Source organism: Aegilops tauschii, chromosome 7 (genome assembly GCF_002575655.3).
Source record: "Aegilops tauschii subsp. strangulata cultivar AL8/78 chromosome 7, Aet v6.0, whole genome shotgun sequence".
Lineage (NCBI taxonomy): Eukaryota > Viridiplantae > Streptophyta > Magnoliopsida > Poales > Poaceae > Aegilops > Aegilops tauschii.
The window spans coordinates 632,932,446-632,946,379 of NC_053041.3; the positions used below are offsets into that span (position 1 = coordinate 632,932,446).

Here is a 13,934-nt window from a genome sequence, read left to right on the forward strand (position 1 = left end):
CGCGGCGAAGCACGTCGACTCACCTTCTCCAATAGGCAACCATGCCATGGCATGATTCACACGTTATATACGCTACTGGGTCAAGAAAGGATCGCCACATGTACGCACATACGGGTCCTTCGTCCCAAACATTCTCCAGCCTAGCCAGTCAAGGTAAGCACCGACAAAGAGCAACTTTATTACTCACCAGTTGGTAGATCGTTTAATGACCGGTGACCAGTTGATGTACCGATCTGGGCAACTAATCTTTAGAAAGCTGAAACCTGGAGCGCTTTGCGAGGAAAATCATGTGCGAGAGGACAATCAATCCCTCTTTTCCTGCACGCATATGCGAAAGAAGTCCACATCACCCCCTGGGGTTTCAGAAACCGGGTAATCTACCCCTCAACTTCTAAACCGGTTAATTAATCTCCTAAGATCTCTAATACCAGCCAAAGTACCCCCAAATTCCAATTACAGTAGTATCCGCTGGTGGTTTTGCTTGCGTGGCTCGAAAGGATGGCCACATCGGCTTGGTGGGTGGGTCTCCGACTTAACTGCTCCTCCTATTTGTTTGGGAGCTCTTTTACAGTACCCTGCAATGAATATGAGCCATCTATTCTCGAAATCAAAGGGTGGTGGTTGATCTATACTGCTCAACTGGGCGACTACCATTGCCAGCAGTACCGGTGACACCGGACGCTCCGCGTGCAGCAGTATACTTGTTGTGAGGGTAATTTAGGGAGAGAAAAGCTAGCCGGCCTCTCGACCAAGCGAACCTGTTCGTTCGCTTCCCTTTACCTTCTGCCGCATGCATGCGCCCGCCGGCTAGGATTCCGGCGGCCGCCTCGTCGCCTTCACACTGTCGGCCGTGCTTGTGGACCGACGCTGCTACGCCACCGGCTATGCTCGTCGATTGCGGCACGCGCTCACGGCCTAAATCGTCTTCCTTGACGAGGATTCGTCTTCCTCCCTTCCTCTATGCCGGCGACCACCGTTGCATCTCGTCTTCGTCCGCATCCCCTTCCTTGGCCATGCTGGTGGACCAAGCGCTCAGAGGTACGGTCCAGGTCATGCGCTCGCGGAAGGTGATGGCGGGAGCGCGCTGGGAAAGAGGGACACGGTGGCGAGTTCGACGACGGTGGAGCCGGCTAGTTGGCTATGTCGAGTTGGCGGCTGCGGCGGGTAGAGCAACGGCCGATGGCTCAACCAGAGCGAAAAGAACGGCCGATTGCTGATTGGCTAGCGTTATCTTAGAAAACGGAAAAATGACTAGAACTACCCTCACGGAATCAGCGGTAGATGATTGTATACTGCTACCTCCCATCTTTAACAGTACAGGGTACCATAAAAAAGCTCTTGTTTGGACCTCGTCTCCCTTATTTCCTTTCGACGAGACGGCGGCGGGGTAACACATGATGATCGCTGCTTGACAGAAGCGGCGCGACGACTCCAGGTTAGGCGCTCAGCTCTTCCATGCCCACCACACACGTCCCTCTCTGTGTGGACTACGCATTGAAACTTGCACACCTGCAACGACCCTTTCTGAATTCAGATGTCACACGCCCACACCTAGATAGTCAGAGATCTGTTCGGTGATTAGTACTAACGCACCACAGTTGCACCGGAGTAGTGCTTGTTTAGTTAATGTGTATACCGTGATTATCCCCTGGGCACTTGAACAGTCTAGGTTCTGTAGATTTTAAAGCAGTTTTTTCAAATTCAGAGAATAGACTTGGCTCCCTTCAGGCCACTGCCATTTTCCAAGTATATGATTTTTGCTCCATGATTAATCTGGACCGACATGTTAGTATTCTTTTCATGGTACTTGTGTGATCATAATTAAACAACTAGCCGGCCGGCGAGCTACAGTACACATTGAAATAGCTGCTCCGCAATCAGTAGTTTTCTTTCACAGTTGCTGGAATTAACAGTCGAGATAACTCAGGTTGATGCCTACCTGCATGTATTCTAAGTAATCAAAATTTACTAAATGCTCTAATGTATTTTGTTGTTATTTCACAGATATGAAACCACTGGGTTACCTATCCCTTCAGCAGGCAGAACAAGGAGAGAGACAACCAGCAGAACAAGATGAACAATGTTGAGAAGAGAAGCAAAATTCAGAGGAATGTAGAGGAGATGCAGATGAGATGCATGAGGTAGCTGAAGATGCACATTTATTTCATCGGCCCCAGAAGTTGCCAGTTTCTAGGAAGATTGTGAATGGAAGTAGATCCATGGCAAGAAAATCAAAGGTGGCAGAAGGAAAAAGAAACAAAGGAGTTGAAGATGAATCTACAAGCAGTGATATATAGTGATTATGAGGTTGATTTAGAAGAAGAAGACAATAGTTCTGCTGATGATGATGAAGCAATTGAATTCAGAAAATATGCAAGGGAACTCAAGAACAAGGTTAGGAACAAAATGCTTGGTGAAGAGGATGAGAAAGCAGTTGATGTGCCAGAGGATTTCCTTGTCTCGGAGGATTGCAAGCTTGATGATGGTGATGGTGATGTGACGCCCTATTTTGACGGTGCAGATGATTTATCTTATGATGAAGCAAGTGATGGGGATGACATGCCTAAGAGGAAGAAGACAGAGCACAAAGTTTATGATAGCACTTCTGAAATTCCTTCATTCTCTATTGGTATGGCCTTCCATGACAGTAGGGAGTTCAAGAATGCATTGGTCAAGTATGGGCTGAAAACATATCACCACTTGTTATTTCCAAAAGACGAGAAGAAGAGAGTAAGTGCAAAATGTAGCTGGCCTGGCTGTCTTTGGAGTATTTATGGGTCCATTACCAGCAGATTTGATTGGTTTCTAGTGTGGAGGTACAACAGTGAGCACACATGCATTCCAAGAAGGGACAACAAGCTGGTATATCCCGATAATCTCACGGATGGAAGTCTCGGGCTCTGGCGACGCGCCTCCGCCCCCGACGGGCGCCGCGGCCGGCGTTCCCTCCCCGCCCGGCTCCTCGTCGAACCCCCCGGCTTCCCCGCCTCCTGCGTCGCCTGCCTCCTCGCCGCTCCCGTCCTCCCTCGAGGTGTTGCCGCGGATCCGTTGGGCGGACCTCGCCGAGGAGGACGACCCCCCCCCCCCCCCCCCGGCCGACTGCCCTGGCCCCTCCCGTCCCCCCCCTCCCGTTCGTGCGTCGCCGACCAGCGTGGCCGCTGGCTCAGCCTCCCGTTGCGGAGGTTCTGCCTCCGGCTCGCGGCGGCGCGCGCAGAACCGGCCAATGAGCTCTGCTCGTCCGCCTCGGGGCCAAGGCGCAGCCTTGCGGGGCTCGGGAGGCCGCCGACGCCGCTCCTGGGGAGTGGCGGGCCGGCCTGACTTGGGTTCGGCTCGGTCCTCATGGCGGGCGTCCACGGCGTCCCCTCCTCGGCTGGTGCCGGCGACTCCCTCTGCTCTTCCCGCCTCCCCGCCCGTCGGCGTGATAGTGCCCCGCTGCTCCCCGTTCTGGCCCTTCATCGCCGCGTTTGGCTCCTTCGCGCGTCAGTTCCGTCCTCTCTCCCTCCCTCGTCGCCCTTGGCCGGCGGCCTCGCCCCCCTTGCCCCGGCGACGGTGGCGGCGGCGGCTCCTCCCTGCGAAGGGGAAACCCTTCCGCGCGGTGCCCCGCTCCCTGTCCTGGGCCGTGCCCCTTTGGGCTGCGAGGAGGTGGCCCGCTCGCGCCGGGTAGCTGGCCTGGCCCTCCAGGCTCATAGGCCTCTTCCCCGGGCCGCGGCGGCTGGGCCTTCGATCCTTGGGCCGGCTCCGTGCCCTAAGCCCACTGAGCCCCCTCGATCGATCTGGCTACCCTACGGCCTGTCGCGCCCCTCGTCCCCTCACCCCGCCGCCACGGTCTCCCCCTCTCCCGAAGAGATCTCCAGTTCCTCCGCATCCCCGCCCCGCTCCACCCGCCTCCTCGTCCTCCCTCGCCGGCGACCGCCGGCCCGGATTCCTCCCTGTCCGCCTCCCTCTCCTGTCCGCTGGCTCCGCCCATGACGCAGGAGTGGGACGACGGCGAGGATCGCCGCAAGCGGCGCTACGACGACCGCCGCGACCCCCCTCGTCCCTCCCCGGACGCCGCCCGTCGTGAGGATGAGCTGGGGCGCGAGCTCCGGGACCGAGAGAGCCGCCGCTCGCAGGGCTTCGACGACCGCCGCGACCACCGCCGCTCCCCGGGCGGCTCCGATGGGCGTGCTCGGCCCCGCTCCCCTCCGCTGGCGGCGGGCGACTGGCGCTCCTCGCGGTGGCGCTCTCCTTCCCCGCCCCGACGCTGGGAGCGCAGGCCATCCCCTCCCCGCCCGGCCCGTCCTCTCTCCCCGTGTGCGCCTCCCCAACCCGTTGCTGCCCCGGCCAGGAAGTACGTCCCGCCGCACGCCGCAAACTCCTCTGGTCCCCCTGCCGCCGGTGGTGCTGGGGGTGGCCAGGCTCGCGGCCGCCCGGGTGTGGCCAAAAAGAAGAAGCGGCACGGGCAGGCTCGGGCAAACCAACAAGCAGCCCCTGTGCCGGCCTCCGGCCGCTCGGCTGCGTCTGGCCCTGTCTCTGGCCGCCCCAGTCCGCCGTGCTTCAACTGCGGCATTGCGGGTCATTCCCAGGTCAACTGTGTCAACCCCCCATGCTGCTACATTTGCAAGGATCCCTCCCACCCCGCGCTCTTGTGCCCGGAAAAGCCTATCGACGAGGAGTTGATGATGTACGGCCATGGGATCGAGGGGCTGGGGTTCTTCCACATCGAGCTCCCGGACGTCCCCTCCCCCTCCCCCTCCCTCCAGGCGCTCGTCACGGTGATTGATGGTGTCGCCTCCCCCGAGATGATTGAGGCTGAGCTCAACCACCTCTATCGTCGCCAATGGGACTGGCAGGCCACCCTCACCACCAATGGCGCTTTCTGATGGTCTTCCCCGACGCTCTCAGCCACGGCTACGCCACGCGCAGTGATCAGATCACTCTCGCCCTCAACAAGTTGGTCGTCGACATCTCCGAGCCGATCCTTGACCCCAAGACCGTCGCGGTCCTTGACACTGCTTGGATCCTGGTCGCCGGGCTTCCTGACATTGCCCGGTCCGAGCGGGTGATCCGCAATATGTCTCGGATCCTTGGCAAGGTGGTGGTGGTCGACGAGCTATCCCTCCGCAAGGAGGAGGAGGTGCGCGTCAAAGTCAAGTGCCTCGACTCCTCTAAGCTGCGCGCCACCATCCGAGTCTTGTTCAACGACCAGGGCTTTGATCTCCGCATCGCTCCCGAGCCGCCCAACAATGTGGGTCGGCCTCGCTTCTTCGACGACGCCCCCCCCCCCCCCGGTGGTCCTCCTGGGTCCCAGGATGACTACCGCGGTCGTCATCACCCTCGGTCGCACCAATCCGATGATGATGAGGGATCTGAGGACAGCCCTTCCCGCTCCCCTTCGCCACCTCGCCCGGTACCATCCTCGAGCCGGGGGGGGGGGGGTGGCAAGCTGGGCTCGCTGCGCGTCCTCCTTCTCCGGTTGCAGCCGCCTCCGAGGGGAGTGATGCCTCCGACATCAGCCTCATCGTCACCCCGGCCTCCTCTCCCCGCTCCCCCGACGCGCTCCCTGCCGTGACAATCCTGGACATGCAGCCGACGGCCTCCGTCCTGGCCTCCCCTATGGCTGGGACCCCCGTCGCGACGCGCGCCTCCCCGGCCACCTTCTCGCCGACGCTCCAGGGTGCCGCGCCACTCCTCCCCAGCTCGCCTCACCTGGTGATGGTCCCCGAGGACCCCCCACCCCCCCGGCAGCCGCTCCCTCCCCGTCGCCGCTGCCGGCGGTAACTGGGATTCCTCCCGCCCCTGATCCCGCGTCGCCAGCTCCTGCTTCATCCCCCCGGCAGCTCGACTGCTCCCAGCCGCTTCTCCTTCTCGCGGGTACGGCGGACCCCGACGGGGAGGGCGAGACTCGGGTGACCACCCCAGTGGCTTCCCAGCCCCCTCCCCCATGGTCTGCGGCCTACTCCCGCCGTGGTCGGTCCTCCTCCACCCCGGTGACGGCCTCGCGCCGGAGTCTCAGGCTTGAGGAGGCCCGGCCGGATGGTAGCCCTGCTCTGCCCATCCCCGAGCGGGCGGAGCTTCGGGCCGCTGCCCGGAACCTGGAGCCAGGTACGCCAGCCACCCCCCCTTCAGCTTCTACTTGCTCATTCTCTGCGCTCGAAGCGGTTCCTCTAGGTCACCTTGCGAAGGTTGCGTCAGACTCCGCGATTGTTTTCAGGGGGAATCCGCTCCCCCCTTAGTGCAGATTGCGGCCATCCAGGCTCGCGAGATCCTTGATGGGAAGTTGGCGGAGGCTCGCCAGACCCTCCTCGCTCCCTCCATCCCCTCGGGCCCTCCTCTGGTGGCTACCCCGTCACAACCCCGTAGGGCGGCTGGCCGCCCACAAGTGGTGGAGGCTGAGCCTCGGGACCGCACCCGCTCTCACACTGCCGCTCTCCGCGCCCAAAGCGCCTCCCGCGTCCTGGGGTCAAGCAGCCCCCCAATGGTTTCCTAATGCGTGCCTTATTCTGGAACATCCGCGGGTTCGGCCATGACGGCCGACACCGCCAACTCATCGAGTACGTGCGCGATGAGCATATTGACATAGTGGCGATCCAGGAAACCATGCGCTCCGACTTCTCATTGCCAGAGCTTGACCGGCTGAGCACCCACCTCTTTGCGTGGCACTGGCTCCCTTCTAGTGGGAACGCCGGCCATTTGGGTGGCATCCTTCTAGGTGTGAAGGATGCCACCTTCGACGTGGGGAGTATGGATCGGGGCCAGTTCTTTGTTAGTATGGAGCTCTATGAACGAGCCCTGAACTTCAAATGGGAGGTTATCATCGTCTATGGCCCGGCTGACCACAGTAGATCAGCGTCCTTCCTCGAGGAGCTTAACCGGAAGGTCTCTGCGGCCTCCCTGCCGGTGGTTGTCGGAGGCGATTTTAACCTCCTCCGATTCGCGGAAGACAAGAGCAATGACCATGTCAACTATGCACGTATGCAGATGTTTTATGACTGCATTGCCGATCTTGGTCTTCGCGAAATAGATAGGATCGGTGCCATGTTCACCTGGACCAATCGGCAAGCCTCCCCGACCCAGTCCGTCCTGGACCGGGTCCTAGTCTCCCCGGAATGGGACTTCCGCTGCCCTCTGGCCTCTCTTCAGGCTATCACTCGGATTGGCTCCGACCACGTCCCTCTTCTCTTGTCCTCCTCCGACGAGCGTCCTCCGATCCCTCCCTGATTTCGGTTTGAGACATTCTAGTTGTCCCAAACTAGATTCGTGGAGGCTGTTGGGGCTCGCTGGGTGGGGACCAGGACTCTTCCTCACCTCCCCCCCCCCTCTGCTATTGACTCTTGGCACCTCTGTGCCAAACGCGGCCGACAGTTCATGAAGGGATGGGTTGCCAACTTGGGTCGTGACCTCCGCGAGCGAAAAAAGGCCTTGCTGACCGCCATTCAGGCACTTGACCTCTGTGCTGACACGGTCGGCCTCTCCCGTGATGAGTGGTTCTCTCGGTATGACCTGGAAGACCAACTCTCCATCATCTACACAGACGAGGAAGCTTACTGGCGTTTGCGGGGTTCCCATAAATGGGTCTTGAAAGGCGACGCGAACACGGCCTACTTTCAGGCCATAACAAACGGCCGCCGTAGACGCAACACCATCCCCCTCCTCTGGGACGGTCCGTCCCTTCTGCAGTCCCCAAGCGACATTAGGACCCATGTCGACGGGTTCTACCGATCCCTTTTCTCCGCCTCTCCTAGGAGCGGCCTTTCTTTGGCCCTCGACTACTGGTCCGGCCGCCAGCTTGTCTCCGCTGCGGGGAACGCTCTCACGACCCCATTCTCAGAGGATGAGGTCTGGGCGGCCATTAGAGGCATGAATCCCTCCTCGGCCCCGGGTCCGGACGGCCTTCCGGTGAAATTCTTCCCGACCTTCTGGAATGTGATTAAGCTGGAAATCATGGCCATCTTTGACGAGTTCTACGTTGGGACCATCGACCTCGGGCGCCTCAACTATGGGATCATCTCGCTCATTCCCAAAGTGTCGGGGGCCTCCGACATTCGCCAGTGCCGCCCGATCACGGTGATCAATGTGATCTTCCGGATTCTGGCAAAGGGGTACGCCAATAGGGTAACCCTGCTAGCAGACCTCATTACCCACCCCAACCAGTCCGCCTTCGTGAAAGGGCGGTATATCCTGGATGGGGTATTAGTTCTCCATGAAGTCCTCCATGAGGTGCGGTCTAAACACCTCAAGGCGGTCTTCCTGAAAATTGACTTTCACAAGGCCTACGACACTGTTAGTTGGTCCTTCCTTCGGGAAGTTTTGCTCCGAAAGGGCTTCGATGATCGTTGGATCACCCGGGTGATGCAGATGGTGTCCTGCGGGCGCACTGCCGTGAACATCAATGGGGAGATTGGTCCTTACTTCCCCACCTTCTGTGGGGTTAGACAAGGCGATCCTTTCTCTCCGTTCCTGTTCAACATGGTGGTGGACGCGCTTGCCGCCATCCTAGATAAGGCCAAAACCGCTGGCCATATTCATGGGATTACCCCTCATCTGGCGGGCGGCTCCGAGATCTCCATGCTCCAGTACGCCGACGACACCATCATCATGGTCGAGGGCTCGGACACGGACATCGCTAACCTCAAGTTCCTTCTTCTCTGCTTCCAACAAATGTCTGGCCTCAAGATCAACTTCGGCAAGAGTGATGTGATGGTTATGGGCTACTCTCCGGCTGAAGCCCTTGACATCGCCAACCGCCTCAATTGCCGCCTCGGCTCCTTTCCCACGACTTACTTGGGAACCCCCATCAGTGACTCTCGGCTCACTGTCGCGGACTTGCACCCCACGACCGCCAAGTTACAAACGCGCATGGAGCCTTGGCAAGGCCGATGGCTGTCAAAGGCGGCTCGGACGATCCTCATTAATTCCTCCCTCACTAGCCTCCTCCTGTTTCTTATGAGCTTCTACAGCCTCCATGAGACCCTTCACCATGAGATCGCCAAAATTCAATCTCGTTTCTTCTGGACGGGTGACAACAATAAGCAGAAATACCACATGGTTAGCTGGCCGGACATCTGCAAGCCCCGTGAATAGGGAGGCCTCGGTACCATGTGCTCTAAACGCATGAACATCACCCTCCTCACCCGCTGGCTCTGGCGCATTTCGCAAGGACACGGTGGTCTCTGGCTTGACATTATCCGGAACAAGTACCTGCGCGGACAGCCCCTCGCCTTCTGTCAGAGATCCGGCGGCTCCCAGTTTTGGCAATCGGTTGTCCAACTGCTTCCCGTCCTTCGCATCGGAACCTCCATCGCGGTTGGATCGGGTACAACGACACTGTTCTGGTTCGACCGGTGGGCGGGAGACTCTCCCTTTGCGGCCCGTTTCCCCGACCTCTTCTCCATTGATGTCGCCCCCTTAATCTCCGTTGAGAGGGCCCTTATTGACTTAGGGCGCCTTGCCTTCCGGAGGCCATTTGGGCCCCCGGAAGCCGCCGTGTGGCTTGAGCTTCTTGATTGCGTCGTTCTCCATGAGCCGGCGGTGGATGCGGGCCCGGACGAGGTTCGATGGCGTCTTGAGCCTTCGGGCCAATTCTTCACCATGTCTCTCTACTCGGCCATTGCCCCCTCCTCCGCTCCTCCCCCCTCCCAGCGGTTTGGTCCATCCGCTTGCCATTGAAAATTCGGATATTCATGTGGCAATGGATCCGCGGTAGGATTCCGTCTGGGGTGGAGGTCCGCAAACGCAATGGCCCTGGGTCCGGCATCTACCCCCTGTGTGGTACCCCCGAAGATTCGAATCACATCTTCTTCTCCTGTGTCTCAGCTCAATTTATGTGGAGCTGCTTTAGGGAGGCAGTGGGAGGCGATTGGTGTCACACCAACTTCCCCGACCTCTTCGCCGAACTCCAGAACTCCCCTTCCCCCTCTCGCCACATTAGGTGGCTCGAGATCGGGGTTCTAGCGTGGACTCTTTGGACGATTCGCAATAAGCTTGGGATCCAGCGTATTTCTCTTCGACGGGCTACTGACGCTCTCTTCAAACTGTCTGGTTACTTGCAGCTTTGGCGGCTGCTTAGCCGCCCTCAGGACCGCGACGCCATCACCGCCTTCATCACCGACCTTCGCTCGATGGCCGTCCGTCTGTCGCCGCCGCCCCCTCCGCCACCCCTGGAGCCGGGTTAGACGCCTTGCCTCGGCCGCGTCCTTTTTTGTTTATTTTGGGCTTGTTCAGCTGTGCCCTCAGCAGAACCTTTGTACTTCTCGTTTTGTGACTTGGGTGTGTGTGTTCTGAACTAGTCCGTGTATGTGTGCTCTTGGCGGTTTGCTTTATATATAAAGCGGGACGAAAGCCTTTTTCGGTATAGGTACATGCGGTGTCATAGCAAAGAAGTACTTCAGGCAAATCAAGGACAATCCATCATGGAAGGCAGAGCACATTCAACAAGCTGTTCTTCAGGATCTAGTGGCTGATGTGTCCATCTCCAAATGCAAAAGAGCAAAGAAACTAGTTATGGAGAAGATAATTGATCTATCTGATGGTGAATATGCTCGGGTTTATGATTATCAGCTTGAGCTGCTTAGAAGCAACCCCGGTAGCACTATTGCAGTGACACTAAATCCAGAAATTCTTCACATCAATGTGTTTGAAAGAATGTATATGTGTTTAGATGGTTGCAAGAAAGGATTTCTTGCAGGATGTAGAAGAGTGGTGGGGCTAGATGGATGTTTTTTGAAGGGTGCTTTCAAGGGGCAGTTGCTTTGTGCAATTGGCAGATATGCGAATAACCAGATGTATCCAATAGCTTGGGCTATAGTAGAGGTTGAAAGCTATGAGTCCTGGTATTGGTTCATTGGGTTTCTTCAAAAAGATCTCCAGATAAACAACAATGGTGAAGGATGGCTTTTCATCTCTGATCAACAGGAAGTAAGCTAAATTATTTGCGCAAAACATAGTACAAGGTGTGAAAGACATGATGAAAACCGCGCCAGAGCATTGGTGCAGGGCCTACTTCAGGATTGGCTCTTTCTGTGATTCAGTTGAGAACAACATGTGTGAGTCGTTTAATAATGCCATCATGAGATCAAGGTTCTACCCTGTAGTAACGGCTATGGAAATTATTAGAAAGAAGGTCACTGTGAGGATCCAACAAAACAGAGCAAAGTCTCAGAAGTGGCATGGAACCATTTGTCCAAATATTTTTAAGAAATTGAAGGTCAACATTGAAAGGTCCGCTAGGTGTCAAGTGTTGTGGAATGGAAAAGATGGGTTTGAAGTACAGGAAGGTGAGCACAGGAGATACACGGTTAATCTAGAAAACTGGACATGTTCATGTAGATATTGGCAACTTTCTGGCTTACCTTGTTGTCATGCAGTGAGTTCAATCTATGCCTGCTCTAGAGATTTGGATCTCTACATTTCACCTTGCTACTCAATAGCTGAGTACCACAAAATTTATGATCATGTTCTACAGCCTGTGAATGGACCAGAAGATTAGCCAATTTCTGAAAAACATAGACCTCTTCCACCTAAGAAAAGAACTCAGAAAGGCAGGCCCCAGAAAAAGAGAAGGCAGGAAGAAGGAGAGAAACCTAGGGATCCATCAAAAATGTCAAGAGCAGGCACTCAGGTCACATGTTCAAGTTGTGGAACCCAGGGGCACAACAAAAGAAAATGTACTAACAACAATACTGCTGGTAATAAAGAGCATGCCAACTTCACAAGAGCAGCTACAAGGAGGAAGGCAAAGCAAGCAAGAACAGAGGTGCCCCCTTTCTCTCTTCTTTTACTTGCATTTTCTTCCTGACATGTGCAAATCTGCTCACATTTACTGTTTTTCAACACAGCAAGCTCATGTCCCATCAACACAACAAAGTTCAGCTCCTGGTCCATCAACAAAGCAAGGTCCTAGAGCATCTAAGCCAGCAGATAGGAAGAAGAAGGTCTCAACTTCACAAGATAGTCCTTCCACTGCACCTTTCTATTGGAGAGCAAAGAATAGAAGGAAAGCACAGACACAATCATCTCAACCTCCATCTGCAACATCTTCTTATCAACAAGCACCTGGGTCGATATCTCAGGCAATGCCAAACCAATCAGGATTCCCATGGTTGTTATATGGCAATAATTGAACTGCTAGTTATCTAGCTACAGCAAAATAAAAATGAACTTGTGGTACATGGTTCACTGTGCATGCTCTGGTTCATGCTATATTATGTAAAACTGGTACTGCTAGCACTTGTTCCTTATTATGTGACGCATGTACTGTTTTCTGATGTGGGCATGGCTTGTTCTTATGTGAATTTACTGTTGTGTTCAGAAAAATGTGTTCTTCCGAAGTAAAGCTCGAACTGCACAAATAATTGGCATGCTGTCTTGTTTATTAATTCTGCTATTGCCAGTTTGCAATAATGATGTTGAATGTAAATAAAATGATGCCAATTTGCAACCATGATAGTTGCAACAACAGAGTACTTTCAGTTCCCAAAAGCTTTCATTCATGTCACAAGAAAATATTGCATTTAGATTACATATATTTGTGCATATGCAGCAGTTTGTAGACTCAGAAGTACATTCCCTAAACAAAATGCTTTCTCTGAATTCTTATCTCTTCTCAACTAAACTGGGACAACAAGACCAGCAAGGGAAGATGATTTTTTTACACATACTAATTCTCAATCTGAACTAAACTGAATTCTATCTTCTCAGAGCATCAGCACATGCCTACCAAGAGTATAATGTACACCATTTGGGCCCCTGGTACGATTCTGCGTATACTTTTCCTGGAACTAATTGATCCTCTGAGCAGGCTTCAGTTTTGGTCTATTTGGATCATGTACGATGTACGAGGAATGACTTGGTGAAACTGTTAAACCTTCTCGCCCCCCTCCAACGCGTCGTTGCGTCCTTGATGGTCACTAGCCTGGATTCCTTGCCTAGATGCCTGCACTCACCAACAAAAAAGGCAACAGAGTGTTATGCTATTCTCCTTTTAAAGAAAACCTATGTTGTTAGTATCATACAGAATTCATGAAAGCTAATGCACTCCTCGCCTTTTACCTTTGCAGTTTGTAGCCAAAATCAATGGGGAACACCTAGTACTTGTCTCCCCTGAGAAGTAATGTTTTCTACAGAGCCCTCTCATAAAAATGTTTTCTACAGAGCACAATCCTAATCAACGACACATGCTACTTTAAAAATATCCCAAAGAAAGTAACAATGGAGATGTTTCGAATGTGTGGCTAGCTCACCTGATTGAGACCGGGAGGGGGTCGATGGCAGCTCCCCTTCCTCTAGTCCACGTACATCTGCTGCAGCAAAACATGGCATTGACTTCAGAAAAGGGTCAAGTTCAGTATATCTGCATCTGTACTGTCTCAAATTAATACTCACGGTGTACATCGAACAGGAACTCCAAGATGAGATTGCGCTGCTCCGTTGAGCCATGGAGAGGTCCTTTTTCAGGGCGCTTCTAGGTCAAGAATGATTGATCGGGGCTTGAGAGGAACTAGGGAGCTGTGGCGGCCGTGGCGACGAACAGGATAAGAGACGAACTCCCCGCCAAAAAAAGGGTAGGAGGCGAACTAGAGAACAAGGAACATCTAGCTTCAGCTGACGGCCATGGCGACGAAAAGGGGAGGAGGAAGAGATGAACTATGTATTAGGGCATAGAACAAAACAGAGTCGATTGGGTGAAACTTCACGCGCCGTCTCAAATCGCTTCGCGCCGCCCACCAAGCCGACGTGGCCATCCTTTCGAGCCACGCAAGCAAAACCACCAGCGGATTTGGGGGTACTTTGGCTGGTATTAGAGACCTCAGGGGATTAATTAACCGGTTTAGAAGTTGAGGGGGTAAATTACCCGGTTTCTGAAACCTCAGGGGGTGATGTGGACTTCTTTCCGCATATGCACGTGTGTGTGTGCGCGCGCACGCGCGTGTAATTATGATCGCCATGCTTCCTTG

General features: G+C 55.0%; 1 protein-coding gene and 1 long non-coding RNA gene across 2 annotated transcripts; one reads left to right on the forward strand and one right to left on the reverse strand.

Annotated features, from left to right (window-relative positions):
• The first annotated feature begins 2,039 nt into the window (after positions 1-2,039).
• On the forward strand, positions 2,040-10,468 carry LOC141026503 (uncharacterized). The gene is made up of 2 exons (XM_073503162.1): positions 2,040-2,862; positions 10,337-10,468. The coding sequence occupies exons 1-2, from the start codon at positions 2,206-2,208 to the stop codon at positions 10,352-10,354; spliced, it is 675 nt and encodes a 224-aa protein (XP_073359263.1). The 5' UTR covers positions 2,040-2,205; the 3' UTR covers positions 10,355-10,468.
• A 1,994-nt stretch (positions 10,469-12,462) lies between these two features.
• On the reverse strand, positions 12,463-13,626 carry LOC123495126 (uncharacterized). Its single transcript, XR_012188716.1, has 3 exons — positions 13,363-13,626; positions 13,030-13,280; positions 12,463-12,913 (listed from the first exon to the last, which is right to left on the reverse strand). It is a non-coding gene; the product is annotated as an uncharacterized lncRNA (long non-coding RNA).
• Positions 13,627-13,934: the final 308 nt, after the last annotated feature.